The 19,597-nt window shown below is 38.9% G+C and overlaps 2 protein-coding genes, 1 long non-coding RNA gene and 4 other non-coding genes across 16 annotated transcripts in view; 1 reads left to right on the top strand and 6 right to left on the bottom strand.

Moving 5' to 3' along the window:
* The window catches only part of kdm6ba (lysine (K)-specific demethylase 6B, a), a 75,664-nt gene extending 73,817 nt beyond the window's left edge, over positions 1–1,847 (top strand). For all 5 annotated transcript variants that reach the window (XM_047817852.1, XM_047817855.1, XM_027164976.2 and 2 more), the window contains one exon: positions 67–1,847. In XM_047817852.1, coding sequence (XP_047673808.1) covers positions 67–84 — 18 coding nt within the window. In that variant the 3' untranslated portion in view covers positions 85–1,847. The remainder of the gene's footprint in view (positions 1–66) is intronic.
* A 983-nt stretch (positions 1,848–2,830) lies between these two features.
* LOC125145451 lies at positions 2,831–6,547 on the bottom strand. Its single transcript, XR_007143833.1, has 2 exons — positions 6,344–6,547; positions 2,831–4,008 (listed from the first exon to the last, which is right to left on the bottom strand). It is a non-coding gene; the product is annotated as an uncharacterized LOC125145451 (long non-coding RNA).
* Positions 4,112–4,275, bottom strand: LOC113654789. The gene has a single exon (XR_003443544.2). It is a non-coding gene; the product is annotated as a U1 spliceosomal RNA (small nuclear RNA).
* LOC113654782 lies at positions 5,129–5,319 on the bottom strand. Its single transcript, XR_003443536.1, has one exon. It is a non-coding gene; the product is annotated as a U2 spliceosomal RNA (small nuclear RNA).
* Positions 6,548–8,339: 1,792 nt separating the features above from the next.
* LOC113654746 lies at positions 8,340–16,630 on the bottom strand. 6 transcript variants are annotated; one of them, XM_047818099.1, is made up of 6 exons: positions 16,487–16,630; positions 12,754–14,072; positions 11,043–11,112; positions 10,103–10,267; positions 9,611–10,031; positions 8,340–9,496 (listed from the first exon to the last, which is right to left on the bottom strand). In XM_047818099.1, coding segments are annotated over exons 2-6 (774 nt in total). In that variant the 5' UTR covers positions 12,870–14,072; positions 16,487–16,630; the 3' UTR covers positions 8,340–9,494. The 6 variants fall into 6 exon arrangements, with proteins under 6 accessions (XP_047674055.1, XP_047674064.1, XP_047674053.1 ...); XM_047818108.1 differs by lacking the exon at positions 16,487–16,630 and adding an exon at positions 16,264–16,480; XM_047818097.1 differs by lacking the exon at positions 16,487–16,630 and adding an exon at positions 16,280–16,480.
* LOC113654771 lies at positions 14,176–14,339 on the bottom strand. The gene has a single exon (XR_003443525.1). It is a non-coding gene; the product is annotated as a U1 spliceosomal RNA (small nuclear RNA).
* LOC113654781 lies at positions 15,257–15,447 on the bottom strand. Its single transcript, XR_003443535.1, has one exon. It is a non-coding gene; the product is annotated as a U2 spliceosomal RNA (small nuclear RNA).
* Positions 16,631–19,597: the final 2,967 nt, after the last annotated feature.

The following is a 19,597-nucleotide window of genomic DNA, read 5'->3' as shown; positions in this document are numbered from 1 at the left end:
AAAGGTCTATTGGAATTTACTACCATTGATTAACTTTCTTTCTCTCTTTTCTTAATCTGTTTTTAGGCCTCCAGCTCTCGGTGAAATCAACTCTGCCATTCACCCCAGCCATAACCAAAAGTCTTGCTTACCAGGACAATTAGTTTGTTTTAGTTCAAACCTTTAGTGTTTTTATTTTCCTGCATTTGTCATTTTAAAGTACTACTACTGCTAATACTTGTTGAACAGCCAATCATAAGCCAGTTTACATCATGTTGTTTACAAAACCAATAAGCCAATAAGACAGCAGCCCAACATACCAATCTCTGACTGGTCTTAAGGGACTTTACATCAGAATGCAGTTTGTGCTGTCGCGTGTAATTAATGACAAAAATGGCATCTCGGATTTTATGTTCTTTGTTTGCATTTTTTACTTTTGGGTTCTCTCTTGTCTTGAATACTGAAACGTGTAAATGCTGTTTATATTTTTCATGGGTGCTGTTTTTTCTTTTCTATTAATTTATTTTAAAATCTAGTACAGTCTAGATGTATACCACATTGGCCTTGTGACTTGTATTTAGTAAAATATAAATGAATAATACTAATAATAGATATATAAACTTTTTCTAAAGCATTAAGCATACAAAAAAAAGAACTTTGTTTGGAATCGTTCAAAAACATACGGGTTTTAAAAACTTTTTCAATTTTCGATACTGTCTCAGATGCGTGTGTAGTTAATATCATGATTTTATTTCCTTAAAATAAAATCCATTTTTACGAGAGCATTTTAAGATTACATCAGGTCTTTTTCCATTATATATATTTTTGGCGAAATTACAATTTGTCTTTGAATTTAGTGAATTGTTTTACCTCTTTTCTTTTTCTTCTTTTTTTTTTGCTTAATATAGATTTATTCATGTGGTGTTTTTTTTTTTATTGTATATTTTTATTTAACTTCTTTCTCCTATTTATTGACTATATTATGTTTTCATTGTTTGGAGTCATTGATGTTTGTGTTTCATCCTTTTTTAATAAGTTTTGGAAGGAGAGTTTCAGGGGTGCGTAGTCAATAAAAAAAGGAGTTGTGTCTTCGGACCTTCAAACTGTCCTCATGGGCTTATGATATGTGACCCCATGGGGTGAGTCTGAAGGACGGAGTCTCCTCTCTCCTGTAGAGTGTAGAAGGCAGAGCAGTTGTAGTGTGTCGTAATAAAAACTGTCTTTTGTATAGGGATGCAAAAGGCCACTTCGTTTTAACCATCATTAGCAGCAAATTGGACATACATGCGCATAAATTCAGAGCTGTTTCTAAGTATCTAAATATTTCGTGGTGCTCGAGTTTCTTTGAAATGTATTATGAGAGAGAGAACACAGTTGCCATGCCAACCATAAGGCACAATCTCTGCTTCTATTAAATCTGACCACAGTTGGTTATCATAAACCAAATATTGAGGGTCTTTAGGCATTTTTGTTTTTGAAAAGAAAAAACGACGAATCTGTAAATACTGTGGCATTTTACTGGAATGAGGTTAAGTGTGAATCGAATTATTCATTCGACTGAAACTAATTTCTCTTTAATTTTGTCTTAAGCTTGAATCGATTATTTCACATATAACAAAACTCTTGGTGACGATTACGATACAGAAGGTGCTGTTCTCTTTGAACTTCTCTGTCTTTCAGTTTTGTTTCTAAAGAAAAAAAAATCTATTTTTCCTGTTGCAATATATCTTCTGTTTGTGGTCATTTATTTAAGATTCTGCACTGTTTTAGAGTTCACACAGAAAGCAAACTGAGCCAGACACGTCTTAAACACTTCATGAGTTTGTGTGACATTACTATGATTATTAAGATTAAATGCTTTTGATAAACTTGGAGTGTAATTCATCTATTGATTAAAGGACACTGTCTTTCTTATTGCTTGTATTTTAAAAAAAATCAGAAATCCAAATCTGTGCTTATACAAAAGCTTCTTGTTATAAAGGTTAGAAAATAAAATTGCCTCTTGTTAGTAACCCGGATAATGTGAGTCGATTTAGAGAGAGAGAGAGAGAGAGAGAGAGAGAGAGAGAGAGAGAGAGAGAGAGAGAGAGAGAGAGAGAGAGAGAGAGAGAGAGAGAGAGGCTAGAAATGATTCCACACAACAAAATAAAAACCTAGGTTCAGGCTATGGAGTATTTTATTTTGCTGTGTGTTCATGTAGTCATTCACAGCTAGGGTTGGGTATCAAAAGAAATTTTCCGATTCCGATTACATAAACGAAATGTGAAAAATAATGCACAATACTTAAACTATTCCATTTGTGTTTATTAATCACTCTAAACAGAGCATTTCAGTTCATATCAATTTAAATTTAAATAAATACATCAAATTTAACATCCAGAATTACAACTTAGCAAAACAGTTAGCAATTTTTCTGAAGAAACATTAACATGTCCGCTTCCTCTGGGAGAAGAAGAAAACCTTTCCTGGCTTATTGTATCTCCAGCTGTGGAGAAAACCCTCTCAGAGGGGGTAGATTTGCTTCATTGTTGTAGCTTTGGAGATGAATCCACACTTTAGACATTTTTAACACAAAGCTTACCTCAGCACAGCAGAGCGAGTGACTGATTTCTGTGCTAAGCTGCGTTAATTTGGTTGCGTGACTAAACAGTGTAAACAATTAATGTTCATGAGGTAAGACGTGGCTATTTAAAGCTCCCAGCGCTTTGCCCGTCATCGCAATTACACAATGACCTATGTGTAGTACAGTATACAGTTCTGCTTCTGATAGTATAGTAGGGTATGAGAAGTAAACAGTTAAACATATGAGGAAGAGGGTCTGATAAGCATATGAAATATATGCCATAAAAAATATGACCTGGTACAGTTTTATTCAACAATTAATTGGCAGACATTGAGGTAAAGCAGTGTTGGTTTCATGTCATCTCTAAAGATTTATTCTAAAAACTAGCATTTTTCATTGTCACTTTTTAATAACATGCTCCCTGCACATGCTGTATTTTAGGGATACATCACTAATGCTGTAGAGGTAGATACAGTCAGTTACAGTTCTTGTTTAGAGTACTATCTAGAATATTGTACTTTAATAATAATTTAGATGCACTCTTGTCCACAGTTCCTCAATTGTCAAAGTCAATACCTAAGTTGCTCATCAAAGAAGTTAACAGTTCAGTTCTGTCTGTTTAAATCCTGATTTTATGTGATTGGCTTCACTGAATCTTTAACAAATTAAACACCTTCACACGATGACTCCTGAAAAATAAGGTGATGTTACCATCATATGTATCGAAATACAAATAGGTACACTGATTAGACATCTGCACATAAGCTAGAACTGTTTACCATATTTGTAAACATAACTAAATATTTTAGATAAGTTATATTACTGAATACAAATGCAACTTGCAAACTATAAAGATGTAAAATGAATTCTCTAAACCATCAGATAATAAAAAGATGATAAAAATAAAAATACTGTTCTGAATAACATCAAACCTCATAGAAAACAAGCAGACACCAAAAGTTTCACAAGGGGAGAATGCAAATGCAGTCTCCAACAATCAAATTAATTCAGAAATTATTATACCATCATTAACATCGGAGACAGCCGTGTCTTCTACAGGGTGGCAAAATATACATAGACTGTACAACTTCTTTCTGTTAGAATCTGTCTTGTTGAAAGCCCACTTAGGATATTCACATGCCATGAGGGCTGCTTTCAGTCGATTTCTTTATTCTTGGTTTCTGCTGGGGTGAGGAGGCTTTCTACCCTGCGGTGTAGCCCTGATGTCTCCTAATTTGTGTTGTAGTGGCTGGTGAGAATCAAACAGACATTGGTACATGTGTGTGTGAGAGAAAAGAGAGAGAGAGATAGAGGGGCTTCCCATCAGTCCATATGAGAACTGCACAGTCCAGGAAAGCAAACGTGTTGTCCTTGGTGTCCTCTATTGAACTTGATGTTGATGTCAATTGCACTGATATCTTACAGAAGGCCTGTACTTCTTGAATCGATCCAGACTCAGCTCACACCTACAGAACATACACAAGAGATGTACATGGTACAGAGAGCTACAAACATACACAAGTCCTGCAAATGCACTAGAATAAAGTCTAACTTTAGTACAGTGAATATCAGGGGAGAGCGCGAACGCAGTCCCCCACTACCACAAATTATGCAGTCGAGATTCCCACATTTGGGGAATTCGCAGGGGTCAGCACAGCCGGAGTGCAATGGCTGAGCCTCGCCCTGGGTGAACCACCTTCTTGATCATGGTATCTCCCCTGCCAGGTAAGTATGAATTGCAGCTCCCTCAGCTAGTGACTGCACCACCACACACACCCTTTACCATTAGGGAGAGGAAACCAGCTTTAATCATTACACAAACGTGCAACACTAAAACACCACAGTCTACACATGCTGCAAAAATAACACTACATTTATTACATTTAAAGCTGAATGTTGACGAATATTGTCTAAGAAACCACAGTACGATACTTCCCATGATGCAGTGCGGCTGAATATGGGACGAGATCCACAGTGTTCATTAAAATGCGTTTATAAATCAGTACATCTGCACTTTACGCTAAAAAGAGTCAGTACAAAACTACTGACACAACACTGTACGGTAAGCAGTAGGGGACAAGAACAGTGAGTTTTATTAAGATAGTGTTAAAGCCCCGGTACAGTTACAGACACAAAGAAAAACAAAGATTGTTAAATAAGCACAAACGAGAGAAAGTTTCTGTGTCCGACCGCTAATATGAGCCCGGGCGCCATATTCCCGATAAATAGTTCCGGATAAATAGTTCCGTGTGTCACAAGTTGTATGTCCGCTGCAGAGAGAGATTGTGATTATAAGCAGCGTTGGGCAATAACGCGTTACTGTAACTAGTTAGTTTATCTTAGTAACTAGCACAACACTGATTATAACCGTGTAAAACACGCTACTTTAATGAATCACAGTACCTTCTATAAAACCACACTGGCTTTAAACCCCCTTAAATCCCCCTTCTCTGTAGTGAACTGTGATTATAAAGAGATCATAAAGCCCTGTAATAAAGAGATCCAGAAATAATCCGGACACAGAAACATAAGTGTTGTATTAGAGCTAGAGAAATGTAGAGCTATAACGTTTCTTTAACAGTACAGAGGGGGTGCACCGTTCCCGGAGGTACTGCAATACCGGGTCGATGCGTGGAGTGGACGGAGCAAGCCCCTATTCCATCTCCCTGCTCCAAAAATCAATTTAATATATGGTCCCCGGGTAGGGGACGTATCAGATATTAAACTGATAAGAACAGATACTACACTTGATCTTAGCCAAAAGGCCGAGAAGCGATACCGACAACTGCAGACAAGAAACGGTGTCATTCTACACAAGTGTAAACACGAGGACGGTAAATACCGTTTTCTCTTCATATCCGCGAATAACATCATTCAATACATGGCGAACATATTGTTAATGCTAACATTAGCAGAGGAAAAGTCTACGTAAGTAATCATTAACTCCTAAACACAAAGGAAACGATAATGAATTCAAAAAGCGACCAATCAGAGACGAGAATACAAACTCCTCCACACTACAATATCACACGGGGTTAGAAAGTAGTTTTCAAAACAAAACATTAAACTGCTTTAAAATCATTCAATTGTTACAACAAACACACGCGAAGCCAAATGTGGGGAATTTAAAGAGAGGTTACAAATGTACCAGAATAGCAGGCACTTATTTCCAGGGATTTCAGTACAGCGTAACAGAAACACGCCCACTTTACGTCGTGGTAACGAAACCCCTGGAATTTAGTGCCTGCAGTACCGGAATTATATAACAGCGCCTCTCAGTGGTCAAATGTGGTATTGCAGGGAAAAAACGGTGTTAATTAAATAACATACTATATTCGGTGTTAAACTTCTTATACACGAGGCTTTCTCGGCGAAAACAAGATTAATTATGGCCAATAAATATAATACAGGCAACCTAAACACAATAAGAAGTCAGAGTCACCAAACTGCATGTGAATTTCACCATAAACTGATTTATAGTAATTACATAAAAAAAACGTTACTATTTCTGGTGCAAAGGATGAAAACATTTAGTAATAAAATCACTGTAACGCCACTAAAACATGAACAACGTTGTCAGCAGTCCTAAATGTAGTAAAAAGGAAAGTAAGGTGGTCTTTATAAATGCGCCACTAGGCCTCCATTTTCACACAGCACTTTAGAGGCCTGTTTAATTATATACAGCTCTGACTACCTTCATTACATTTACTCTGGACAGACAGTGTTTCACAACATTTAACGCATTAAGAAGATACTTATGTCTCCAAAATAAATAAATAAGTCACCTTTTGTGAAACTTACACAATGTCACGAATCGCCAGAAATACAAAATCCTCTGATGGTAAAATTATAAGTAAGAAAAACATTTTAAATCATAAAAACAAAAGTGTTTACGTTTTCTCACTCGTACTGTTTACGCCTATAAATAAAACAGCTTTAATTACTCTACTTATTAGTCCTGGTAAGGGAATTTTAGACATAATGTCGTCGGTCGCTAAAAATTGTACTCACCTGCTGCTACTGAACAATCAGCTCCACCTCAGCGCCCCCTAGGGGTCTAATTCAAAACAACGGGACGAAAAGTAAAGGCCTCATGATGACATGTCCATACTGTCTTTACAATGACTGCAATAAATTAATACACAGGCTCACAAACTCCGGTCTTGCTGTACACACTGTCCTACGTATTTGTTAGTGAATTGTACTAATATAATTAGGTCAATTATACACTATGATGTGCAGGGCAGGCAATTAAAAAAGAGCGTTAAATATGGTAAAAATATACAGACTTTAGCTCTCCAGCTCTCTAACTCTTTCTATTGGTTTTATATTAATTGCACACATTTTGTAATAAACAATAGATTCTTAATTTTTATGTAAATCTTTTGAGCTTGATAAAAGTTTCCTGTTTGTAAAAGCAACCAAATAACTGACTGTAAGTCTCTGAGCTATCATTGAAAACTACATGGTCTTAAATGACCCATGTTCAAACTATTTATCAAAAAATATATGTATTTCCATAGCCACAATTCTTTAGTGAGTTGTGAAATTTGGTGAGTATGTTGGTACATAGAGATCTTAAACTGACCAAAGCTTTTCTGTTGCTTTAACAATGAAGGATGGCATTCTGCACATAACAGATCTGGCCTTATTTATACTTTTCCCAGTGCCTTAATACCCAAAAGCAACAGTGTTGAATAAAAACTCCACATTATATTTAAGTAATTTATTCAGAAACCTCAGGAGAGTCTGTGCCTTTTGGGGAGCTGTTTTCATCAGCTGGTATTGAGCACTAAAGTTGAACATGCACATAATGATGTTAGTGTATTGACAGCCACGATATCCTGTGCCTTGTGAAAGTCTTTGGGTATGTTTGTACATAAAGATGTTTAATTGGTCAAAGCCTTTCTGTTGTGCACCACTCAGAAGCCCACTGACATTTCACAAATATCAGATTTTTTTGGTGTTTGGCACGTATCCTTCTCTGCAAATAGACTGGCTGTCTTGATGCAAAGAACCCAAAGTATTTGTGGTCTTGCTTTGGAGAGGAAAAATAAACAACCAGAGGTTCAAGCAGTAGTTTTTCTATGATATTCTGCTTATAAATATTTTACATCCTTACATCTGGGGGATAAAAAATTAACTCAAACTTTTGAAGTCACAGCGAGCAATGATCAAATGGTAAATATGGTGCTATTAATTAATAGATGCTATTAATTTGTCTCTATTGTGCTATGCTATGTAATATGTGTAGTTATGGAGTACTAGCTAGATGCTAGCAGAAAAGTAAGGTGTTAAAAATATAAAGGTAGGCCTCTATTAATGTCATGCTTATAACTGGTCTGGGATATATTTATATAAAATGTTATGATGTCAGGAATTTGTAAATTATGGCACCTAAAGTACTAGGTATTGTGTATTCCGATGAATTACTTTTTAAAATGTTTCATGGATCTTTTGCAACAGATTAACATTAAAATTGAACAGGTACATCTGTTGAAAGTGTGAAGAAAGAATGATCAAGTATTCATAGGTTATTGACCCATTTGGGTATAATACCTGTATACCCTGTCACATACTTATACCCCCTATAACAGTGAGAGAGAGAACAAGTTAAAGAAATCAAGTTAATCTGGTTATAACCTAGATTATACAAAGCTATAATACAAACAAAAACCAGAGTTTGATAAACAGATACAGATAAACTAATAATGTTATTTCCCATGCTTACCATGCTGTACTGTCAGTCTATACAGTGTGTGTCTTGGTTTAGTAATCAAGAAATATACTCCAGGTGTTGATTATATTAAGTAAAATAGATTTATTGGAACAAAAGAAAAATGGGCAACACTTGTAAAAAAGTGTAGCAAGTACAAGATCACTGAATGTGATTAAGAAAAAAGTAATAAATTAGTATAAAAAAAATCTTTACATTTTATACAATGAAATCCAACTATGTACTAGTTTTACTGTTGAAACAGATTTAAACAAAAGACAATTTGTAATTATAATAGTTGTGTACTAGAATAGAGATCACATTATTTCTCCACATTACTCACACACACACACACACACACACACACACACACACACACACACACACACACACACACACACACACACACACACACACACACACACACACACACTGCACTAAGTGGGGAAAAACACACAAAAAGCGCATTTAAAACATTACAGATTGTACAGCCCTTCAGCTTTCAGCTAGTCGACGACAGAGATACAGTATTGGTAACATTCACACACCCTGTTTTCCATGGTGATAGTACAAATGGCCGGGGTTTTTCTCGCCAACAACGGCAGGTACAAAGGGGAGCAGGAGAGTGGCATAGTTATGTCGGTCCTGTCCTTCAACAGCTTCGTCCCTGCTGTGCTATGTGTGGGCACATATTGCATGAGGGGGTAGTCCGGTGGAGGGAGCACTGCTGGCTGTGTGGTGCTGGAGGTAGTTCTGCGGAAGAGACCGAGGTGGTCTTTGTGATGGTAAATGACCATTTTGTAGCACGGAGGTAAAGGAGCCTCTCTTGATGATGGATGAAGTCGCGCACTGTCTTGAGGTTTATTTTTGGAAGAGGAATGCCTGTTTACACAGGATCATCCACCAGAATCCGGTGTTGAATTCTCTCGTATGACTTCAGGATCGCGCTCTTCTCCGGGCTGGTGCGAGATGATTATGGAGTTTGCAACCACAGCAGGCGCCGGCAACAAGATCATCCCTTTTCGTCCGACAGTAGAGGGTGTTACCCCTGTGGGTCCTGTACAGCTGATTAAACTTCTGTGGCTGCTTATCATGTTCCTCCACTGCATTCCAGGCTTCAAGGATTTTTCAGTGGTAAGTGAAAACTTGTTTTCGGCAAGGCAGATCTCCACCAGCAAGGAGCAGAAGGTTTCTAGCTTTTGAAAGCCAGGAAGAGGGTTAGGACTGCAGGCATCCTCCTGTAAAAAATACAATTCAGAATACAGGAGGTTCGAATGTGCATGTTGTTCTTTAATGAATTTTATAGCAATTGGCGTATTGTGTTTCATTCTAACAGAAACTAGGCTACTCACAAATGCCAGTGGGTTTACAGTGGAGGTCATCGGCTGTGAAGGTGATGCGGGACAGGGCGACATCCAGAACGCCGTCTCGCATCTCCACATCGCTGTGGTACACTTCGTCGTCCTCGCTTTTATCGGGGTGTCCAGGCTGAACCACCTCTTCCTTGGGATTGTCATCGATGATGTCCTGGAGCGAGAAAGGTCCGGATTCACCCGTGCTCTGGCTGAAGAGGTACTCCAACCCGAGCAGCTCCTCGGTTTCTCCTAACAGCTTTTGACACCGGGTGTTGAGGCAGTCGTTCAGCGTTGCGGAGTATATCCTGTGGCGCCGTCCTTTGCCACCAAACACTGCATCTGAGCTCCTGTCTGCGTTCCACTGTGCAATGCCACTTATCAGGTAAACCTGAAAGGGCCGAGCTGCAAAGTGGTGGACCTGAAGGTTATGATAGTGTATTAGAACGAATAATTTAATTTGTTAAAAGTATACAGACTACATTTGTGTACCTTGTGGAATCCTTCCAGGCTGTTGCTTCCATGCAGACATTTGCAATACGGCACGTCCACTTTGTTGATGGTCGTGCTACGTTCTACTCTGTACATGCTCATGTCTGGTGGATTGGATGCACTCCAGACGTCGCTGCTTACTTGCCCACATGTCATCAATGGCCTCTGTAAATACACACAGTCCATAGATTAATACATTGTATAATCAACACAATTATCACCTCTAGGACACTTCAGGGAGCATCTCCACACTCCATCAGGGCACCACAGAAACACACGGCTTTGAAAAAAGGAGTTGGGAGATGGCAGAGCACCCTCTACATAACCAGGAGGATATAACCACATGCGGTCTGGTTTAAAGACCCGTCACCTCTTGCACAGACCAGTAACGTGCTTATGGAATTTAACAGGGGTGAACACGCACACGCACAATCCATTCCAAAAACAAGTTAGTTGTTACTGAACAAAGAATCATTAAGCACAGGCATCACAGCAGAACATCTCTGATAGCAACTCGGTTTTGAGCAGGTCAAAAAGCTATTGGCCCTACTGGGATTAATAAAGTTGTCTGTATTAAACCATATATAGACTGAACACTGCTTGCATATAATCTGAATATTACATGCAGGGGAATCTGTTGGCAGCTCTTTCGGTGTCACATGATCCAGGTTGTGGCTGGTGATACAGACTGCCGGGGCTGGACAGCGGACTTGAACTTCTTGGACCTGACGATGGGCTCTGACTGCTCGGGTCAGATGGCAGGATCAGGCTGACTGGGCTTGTCTGTGGGCTGAGAATCCCGAGAAGGCAACCTAACAGATTGACTGCTAGGGCTGGCACTCATCTGTGGCTCTTGGGACTTGAGCAAATCTAACAACTACCAGAACAATTTTTCCAAAAAGGGCTTGATTTCTGTTAACACATACTTTATCTCACTTACCTTCCACAGACTGACTTGCAGCATCATCACCCGGCCATGATGAGGGGTCACACATGGAAGTTCTAGCTTGCTGTTGGGAAAAAAATAAATGTATTGGAACTATGAACAATTTTTGATTTCCCGGTTTTTAATAAATTAATTAAAAACATTTTTATAACATTAGTTGAAAATTTTATGGTGAATGAATGAATGAATGAATAATCAGCGCTGCCTTACAGTCACATTGTCCACAACGGGAGCACAGGAGGAGATGGCGCGACTACATGTGATACAGAATAGCATGAAATACCCTTTTATTAGAGAACTGCAGAACACAGTGTAAAAACGAAATATTTTCCTTAATGTACTTAGATCATAAAATGTCAAAGTCTGCAAATACAGTCATGAAGCACAATCGCTATTCATCATCGGTCCTAACTATTACGGTGTTCATTACAAAACCGTCATGAAGAAGTGGGTGTTCACTATAACATTTTCGTCTTAAATTTTCACCCACAAAATATTTCTGTGATTGTCAAGGTGTTAACGATCAGTCTAATCGCTAGAAACATAAATCCTCTGGTGACCAGGGTATTTAATGCTTTATGATGGCACTGCTGGAGGATTACGCCAATGGGAGAATAAGGAGAGAACGAGTTTTCAGGGACCATGATGATTTCCTGGACCATTATGATGGCTAATAAGCCAATTTAGATTCCCTAGAGCTATGCTCTTAGATCTATGTGTTGAATTGGGTCCAGTATTAGAGAGGGCAACACGCCGGAACCATGCCATCCCAGTCTAAATACAAGTCCTCACCGCTCTGGGGTTCTTGGCAACCGGCTGTTTCCAGCGGGAATTGACAGACAGGTAAATTATTTATATAAAAAAAAAACTATAAGCAATCCTCAACTTTGTGTCCAAAACCTTTTCGTATATGAAATAATTCTATTGGACTATCATCTCACCATATAGGTCTGGTATATCACAGCCGTCCCGAGTGCCATAATATCTGTCGTTTTGAATGGTATACTTAATATGGGTAGTCGGTACATCAGGTTCCCCTACACTGTGCAAGAACAGGCCGAAATTAAAATGAAATTTTGCAGCAATGTCTGGTTTCCCAAATGTAATCGGCGCAATTGACTGCGCTCATGTTGCTATAACGGCACCATCTGAAAATGAATTTGCTTATGTTAACAGAAAGCATGTGCATTCTATTAATGTGCAAATCATATATGACTCCAACATGACCCTCACAAACATTGTGGCACGCTGGCCTGGTTCAACACGATTCCTTTATCTTGACACATAACAGCGTAGGGAACAGACTAAATGCAGGCGCAGCAGCTACGTGGCTGGCTTCTTGGTGAGTAACAATATTAAAAAGTAGAAAATGTAACAATTTTGTTTTGAATATAATTATAACAATGTTGCTTTTAATATAATTATAACCTGCAGGCGACAGTGGCTACCCCTGAGACGCTGGCTCCTCAGCGCATTTTTAAACACACAAAGCGCAGAGGAAACTTATTATAACGAGGTCCACTCTCATGCCCGCGCAGTGATTTGCATTGACTATTTATGGTTAAAAATGGGCGTGTACAGGGCGGGATTTGAGGCTGGTTCACGTACGCACATCTGCGGGTGATCTGTGATTTATAATGTGAACATTGCTTACAGGTGTGCGTACGCACGGCGTACGTAAACTTTTAGTAGGGATCCTACGCACAGTTTTATAAATGAGACCCCAGAGCTGTGGTTCTTCATGCTGGCACGAACGACACCAGCCTGAGGCAGTCGGAGATCCTGAAGGGGGACTCCAACACCCTGGTGGAAGCGGTTCATCCTATAGAAACTGTGTCTGTACTCCGAGTAGTGAGATCAAAATGTAAATGCATGAGAAGTTCTCGAAATAATCTTACCGTAATTAGACCAGAAAAATGTCAAAGAAACAAACAAAAACAGTTCCTAAAGTTCGGGCTTCTGAACATTAGATCACTTGCACCAAAAGCACTTATTGTAAATGAAATCATCTCAGAAAATAGACTCACTGTACTCTGCCTTACTGAAACATGGGTTAAACCAAACGATTACATCAGTCTAAATGAGTCTACCCCATCAGGATATATCTACAAGCATGAGCCTCGTCAGACTAGTCGTGGAGGTGGTGTTACCATCATCATTACTGATTTCCTTACTGTTACTCAGAGAACACCGCATAGATTTAATTCTTTTGAAGAGCTTGTTCTTAATGTTACATACATTGGACATACACAAAAAAATAAATAAAAAAAATCACTGATGTCTCTTGCTCTAGTGACTTTGTACAGACCCCCAGGACCCTACACTGATTTTCTTAGAGAATTTGCAGATTTTCTTTCAGACCTATTGGTTAAATTTGATAAAGCGTTAATTGTAGAAGACTAACATGCATGTTGACGATACAAGCAATGCTTTAGGACTCACATTTATGGACCTACTAAACTCATTTGGACTTAAAAGAAACATCACTAGCAACTCATCATCTTAATCATATGCTAGATTTATTAATATTACACAGACCATTACCTCATACTGTACACACTACCTATAGAACAGACTAACTGTCTCACCACGTTATCGACTCAGTAGAATTATTATTCTGACCACTAAAGACAGATTCACAAATAACCTGCCTGATCGGTCTCAACTTCTTACTGTACCCTTAAACACAAACGATCTAGATGTAATGACTAACAGCATAGGCACCATCTTCACTAACACTGCTTTCAGATGACGATTTCTTTATTCTTGGTTTCTGCTGATGTGGGGAGGCTTTCTACCCTGCGGTGTAGTCCTGATGTCTCCCAATTTGTGTTGTAGTGGCTGGTGAGAATCAAACAGGCATTGGTACGTGTGCGTGTGTGAGAGAGAGGGGCTTCCCATCAGTCCCTATGAGAACTGCACAGTCCAGGAAAGCAAAGGTGTTGTCCTAGATGTTGACGTCAGTTGCACTGGTATCTTACAGAAGGCCTGTACTTCTTGAATAGATCCAGACTCAGCTCACACCTACAGAACATACACAAGAGATGTACATGGTACAGAGAGCTACAAACATACACAAGTCCTGCAAATGCACTAGAATAAAGTCTAACTTTAGTACAGTGAATATCAGGGGAGAGCGCGAACGCAGTCCCCCACTACCAGAAATTATGCAGTCGAGATTCCCACATTTGGGGAATTCGCAGGGGTCAGCACAGCCGGAGTGCAATGGCTGAGCCTCGCCCTGGGTGAACCACCTTCTTGATCATGGTATCTCCCCTGCCAGGTAAGTATGAATTGCAGCTCCCTCAGCTAGTGACTGCACCACCACACACACCCTTTACCATTAGGGAGAGGAAACCAGCTTTAATCATTACACAAACGTGCAACACTAAAACACCACAGTCTACACATGCTGCAAAAATAACACTACATTTATTACATTTAAAGCTGAATGTTGACGAATATTGTCTAAGAAACCACAGTACGATACTTCCCATGATGCAGTGCGGCTGAATATGGGACGAGATCCACAGTGTTCATTAAAATGCGTTTATAAATCAGTACATCTGCACTTTACACTAAAAAGAGTCAGTACAAAACTACTGACACAACACTGTACTGTAATCAGTAGGGGACAAGAACAGTGAGTTTTATTAAGATAGTGTTAAAGCCCCGGTACAGTTACAGCCCCCACCCCCACCCCGTTTGAGGGATAGATCGAAGATGTAAACAACAACAACATCCGATAACGTTTATTTATTGCACATAAATGAATGATAAAGTGTGAAAGCTGCTTTGAACTTACAATTCCAGGTGACTATAATCAGAATATTTGAACAAAGATTGTTAAATAAGCACAAACGAGAGAAAGTTTCTGTGTCCGACCGCTAATATGAGCCCGGGCGCCATATTCCCGATAAATAGTTCCGGATAAATAGTTCCGTGTGTCACAAGTTGTATGTCCGCTGCAGAGAGAGATTGTGATTATAACCGTGTAAAACACGCTACTTTAATGAACACAGTACCTTCTATAAAACCAATCTGGCTTTAAACCCCCTTAAATCCCCCTTCTCTGTAGTGAACTGTGATTATAAAGAGATCATAAAGCCCTGAAATAAAGAGGTCCAGAAATAATCCGAACACAGAGACATAAGTGTTGTATTAGAGCTAGAGAAATGTAGAGCTATAACGTTTCTTTAACAGTACAGAGGGGGTGCACCGTTCCCGGAGGTACTGCAATACCGGGTCGATGCGTGGAGTGGACGGAGCAAGCCCCTATTCCATCTCCCTGCTCCAAAAATCAATTTAATATATGGTCCCCGGGTAGGGGACGTATCAGATATTAAACTGATAAGAACAGATACTACACTTGATCTTAGCCAAAAGGCCGAGAAGCGATACCGACAACTGCAGACAAGAAACGGTGTCATTCTACACAAGTGTAAACACGAGGACGGTAAATACCGTTTTCTCTTCATATCCGCGAATAACATCATTCAATACATGGCGAACATCTTGTTAATGCTAACATTAGCAGAGGAAAAGTCTACGTAAGTAATCATTAACTACTAAACACAAAGGAAACGATAATGAATTCAAAAAGCTTGAATGATAATGAATAAAAACTTCTCGACTTGACTAAAGGGATGTTACAAATGTACCACATTTGACCACTGAGAGGCGCTGTTGTATAATCTACAGCGCCTATCAGTGGTCAAATGTGGTATTGCAGTAGAAAAACGGTGTTAATTAAATAACATACTATATTCGGTGTTAAACTTCTTATACACGAGGCTTTCTCGGCGAAAACATGATTAATTATGGCCAATAAATATAATACAGGCAACCTAAACACAATAAGAAGTCAGAATCACCAAACTGCATGTGAATTTCACCAAACTGATTTATAGCAATTACATTAAAAAAAAAAACGTTACTATTTGTGGTGCAAAGGATGAAAACATTTAGTAATAAAATCACTGTAACGCCACTAAAACATGAACAACGTTGTCAGCAGTCCTAAATGTAGTAAAAAGGAAAGTAATGTGGTCTTTATAAATGCGCCACTAGGCCTCCATTTTCACACAGCACTTTAGAGGCCTGTTTAATTATATACAGCTCTGACTACCTTCATTACATTTACTCTGGACAGACAGTGTTTCACAACATTTAACGCATTATGAAGATACTTATGTCTCCAAAATAAATAAGTCACCTTTTGTGAAACTTACACAATGTCACGAATCGCCAGAAATACAAAATCCTGATGGTAAAATTATAAGAAAAACATTTTAAATCATAAAAACAAAAGTGTTTTACGGTTTCTCACTCTTAGTGTTTACACGTATAAAGAAAAGAGCTTTAATTACTCTACTTATTAGTCCTGGTAAGCGAATTTTACACAGAATGTAAAGTCGTTCGCTAAAAATTGTACTCACCTGCTGCTACTGAACAATCAGCTCCACCTCAGCGCCCCCTAGGGGTCTAATTCAAAACAACGGGACGAAAAGTACAGGCCTCATGATGACATGTCCATACTGTCTTTACAATGACTGCAATAAATTAATACACAGGCTCACAAACCCGGTCTTGGTGTACACACTGTCCTACGTATTTGTTAGTGAATTGTACTAATATAATTATACACTATGATCAATTATACACTATGATGTGCAGGGCAGGCTGTCGTCCAGGGCCAACTTTGGTTAACAAAGTAGTTCCTTGTGGGTTATTTCAGTCTCTCTGTCCCCTCCATCCTATTCTGTGCCTGTTGGATACAACGAATGAGGCATGGCCACTGCTTAAATCTTAATTCATCTCAATTAAATACTAACAATTTGCATTTGAATATTGTTAAAATATACAGACTCCAACTCTTTCTATTGGTTTTATATTAATTGTACACCTTTCATATTACACAATAGATTCCTAATTTTTGTGTAAATCTAGTCAAGTCAGGTCGAGTCTGCTTTATTGTCAAATCTTCCACATGTACAGTACATACATACAGAGAATTGGAATTGCGTTACTTTCAGACCCAATGTGCATACAGTGAAATAATAGTGCAGATAAAAAAAATTGTAGTGCAAAAAAACATATTCAGTCAGATTTGAGTGAACAAGGGCTCAAAGAGGTAGTGAGCAGATCAATGCGTGACTGGTGCATGTCATCGTATGTAAGTGGGAGGGGGGAGTGGAAAGACCTTGAGATGTGGGATCTGGGGAGGGGGGGGGCTCATAGTTCTGTGGTGCCTGGGGCAGAAAAGGGAAGGGAGGGCAAGTACGGGAGTGAGTTCAGCTTCCTGACAGCCTGATGAATGAAGCTGTCCTTCAATCTATTATTATTATTATTATTATTATTATTATTATTATTATTATTATTATTATTATTATTATTATTATTATTATAACAGTAGTAGTATCAATATACTGAAGATTCTTATATTCTAGAAATGAATTGATCTTTGTGTGTGTTACTGAAAGAAAACGTGTGACACGTGACATGAGGTGTATTAGAGAGGCAGCCTGGGAAGGAGCTCAGAGACGTGCTCCAGCTCGGGGAACAACGGCAGCTATCACAAAGAAATCACAGAAAATCAACAAAGAGCAAGTTTCAGACTGTGAGCTGTGAGACCAGCGCTGAGGAACCTGTCAGAAACTCTGCAGCTCCAGCTTCTTCATCAGTGAGCAGGTTTAGGGCCGTGATTTAAGGGGAAGATAATTGTGGCTTAAAAAACATAGCAGGTCCTTAAAGACGCTGAGAAATACAGTCTAAATACACACACACACACACACACACACACACACACACACACACACACACACACACACACACACACACACACACACACACACACACACACACACACACAAACACACACACAAACATGAAACGGCCAGCTATTCCAAACTCCTGATTCAACAGAAGTAAGAGAGAGAGAGAGAGAGAGAGAGAGAGAGAGAGAGAGAGAGAGAGAGAGAGAGAGAGAGATGAGAGGAAAAACTCTGTAACAAATTATAAATTCTAAATTAAATTAAATAAATAAATGTTCTGAAAAAGTCACACACTCACAGCCTGACTTGAATATTCTACTGATCACTCTTATAAAAACACTCAGGCCAGCTTCAGCTACAGCTTCAGGTCTCCACACAGGTTTAATGTCATTCAGGTGAACACTGATCTGCTGGTGAACTCCTTCCTGTATCGATGTGGATCTGAGCTTTGAGTTGTTGTCGTGCTGAAACGTGAACATCATCGTCATCTTCAGCTGAAGGTTCTGCACTAAAATCTACAGTTCTGAGTCCAGGACTAATGTAGTAACACTGACAGGAATTGAATAAAACAGTTGTTTAATAAATTTAAAAATTTTTATTACATTATTACACTTCACAAAAAGACGACGGCGTGTGGAAGCCGTCAGAGACGATGTTCATTCCTCACTGGCCTTGATTCAATTCCTCTGAAAACAAACGTTTATTTTCATTTAAATCATTTGGATTTATTTCGATTGCATTGAAGGTTTGTGTGACTGAAGGATTTTAATGAGAACTGAGAGAATTTTAATAAGAGATGAATCAGATTTCTGTGAATGCAGTCATTAGAGTCATTATTTATTACCTGCAGTCAGAGCAGCTGTTTAATAATCTTTTATACTGTACCACATCTGTCCATCTCTCTCTTTTCTCATTATCAGACCCCTACATTCATAATTAAACACATGAAAACACAGAGTCCTCAACTGCATGGAATAAAGGCCCTTGTTGCTATGGCAACACACCACATCAGAAAAACTTCAGAGAAAAGAACGTTTATGTGAGCTGGAGAGTGTGCTGAGTCCGTGGGGAATGTAGACTGATTTCAGAGGGAAGGAGAAGACACCTACACACACACACACACACACCTACACACACACAGACACACGGATCTTTCTCATAACCAAATTTCATCATGAGGTAGATCTGAGGCACGGAATAATTAGTGCTGTGAGGTTTGTTCCTGTGCTAATTAACGAAACCTCATTTTGAAATTAATAATAAGTAAAAGTATTGCGTCTGTATTTCAATTACCCACAATTTCACCCTTGCTTTTTTTTTCTCATCATCCCCTCCGACAACACCATCATCTCCTACATCACATGCTATAGCTGCACTGCATTCTGGGAGTTTGGGTCCAGCCTTCATCTTTAATGTGATACTGAGAAATAAAACATGTGACTGAAATACTGGAGATATTTTTCATGAGAAGGGACAAGGAACTTGTTTAGACTTCACACCTGTAGAGGGTGGATATTGTTGGACAGTGTAGCCAACACATTCTAGTCACAATAGAATCCGGACTTAATCATGTGGCCATTTCAGCAATCAGTACTTGAGGAAACAAATTACAAGGTCATCACCAATGTCCTTGCATCAGTGACATACTTATTTAGGTGGTAGTGAAAGGAACACGCATATAGTTTATATTTAATCTTTTGCAAGAGAAATGGTTTGAGATGGTCATGACAGGCTGAGAAAAGAGAGCCATTTGCATTTCAGTGACCCCACTGTTAG

The sequence above is a fragment of the Tachysurus fulvidraco genome, chromosome 1 (genome assembly GCF_022655615.1).
Source record: "Tachysurus fulvidraco isolate hzauxx_2018 chromosome 1, HZAU_PFXX_2.0, whole genome shotgun sequence".
NCBI lineage: Eukaryota > Metazoa > Chordata > Actinopteri > Siluriformes > Bagridae > Tachysurus > Tachysurus fulvidraco.
The sequence above is the reverse complement of the archived record's forward strand: the minus strand, read 5'-3'. Positions and strand labels throughout refer to the sequence as shown.

Coding starts and splice junctions, on each gene's coding strand:
- LOC113654746 (XM_047818099.1), bottom strand. CDS start 12,869: ATGAACCGCTTCCACCAGGGTGTTGGAGTCCCCCTTCAGGATCTCCGA. Junction 11,113..12,753: donor GGGGTCTCATTTATAAAACT/GTGCGTAGGATC, acceptor TTTTCCCAACAG/CAAGCTAGAACTTCCATGTG. Junction 10,032..10,102: donor GCCTGGAAGGATTCCACAAG/GTACACAAATGT, acceptor CATAACCTTCAG/GTCCACCACTTTGCAGCTCG.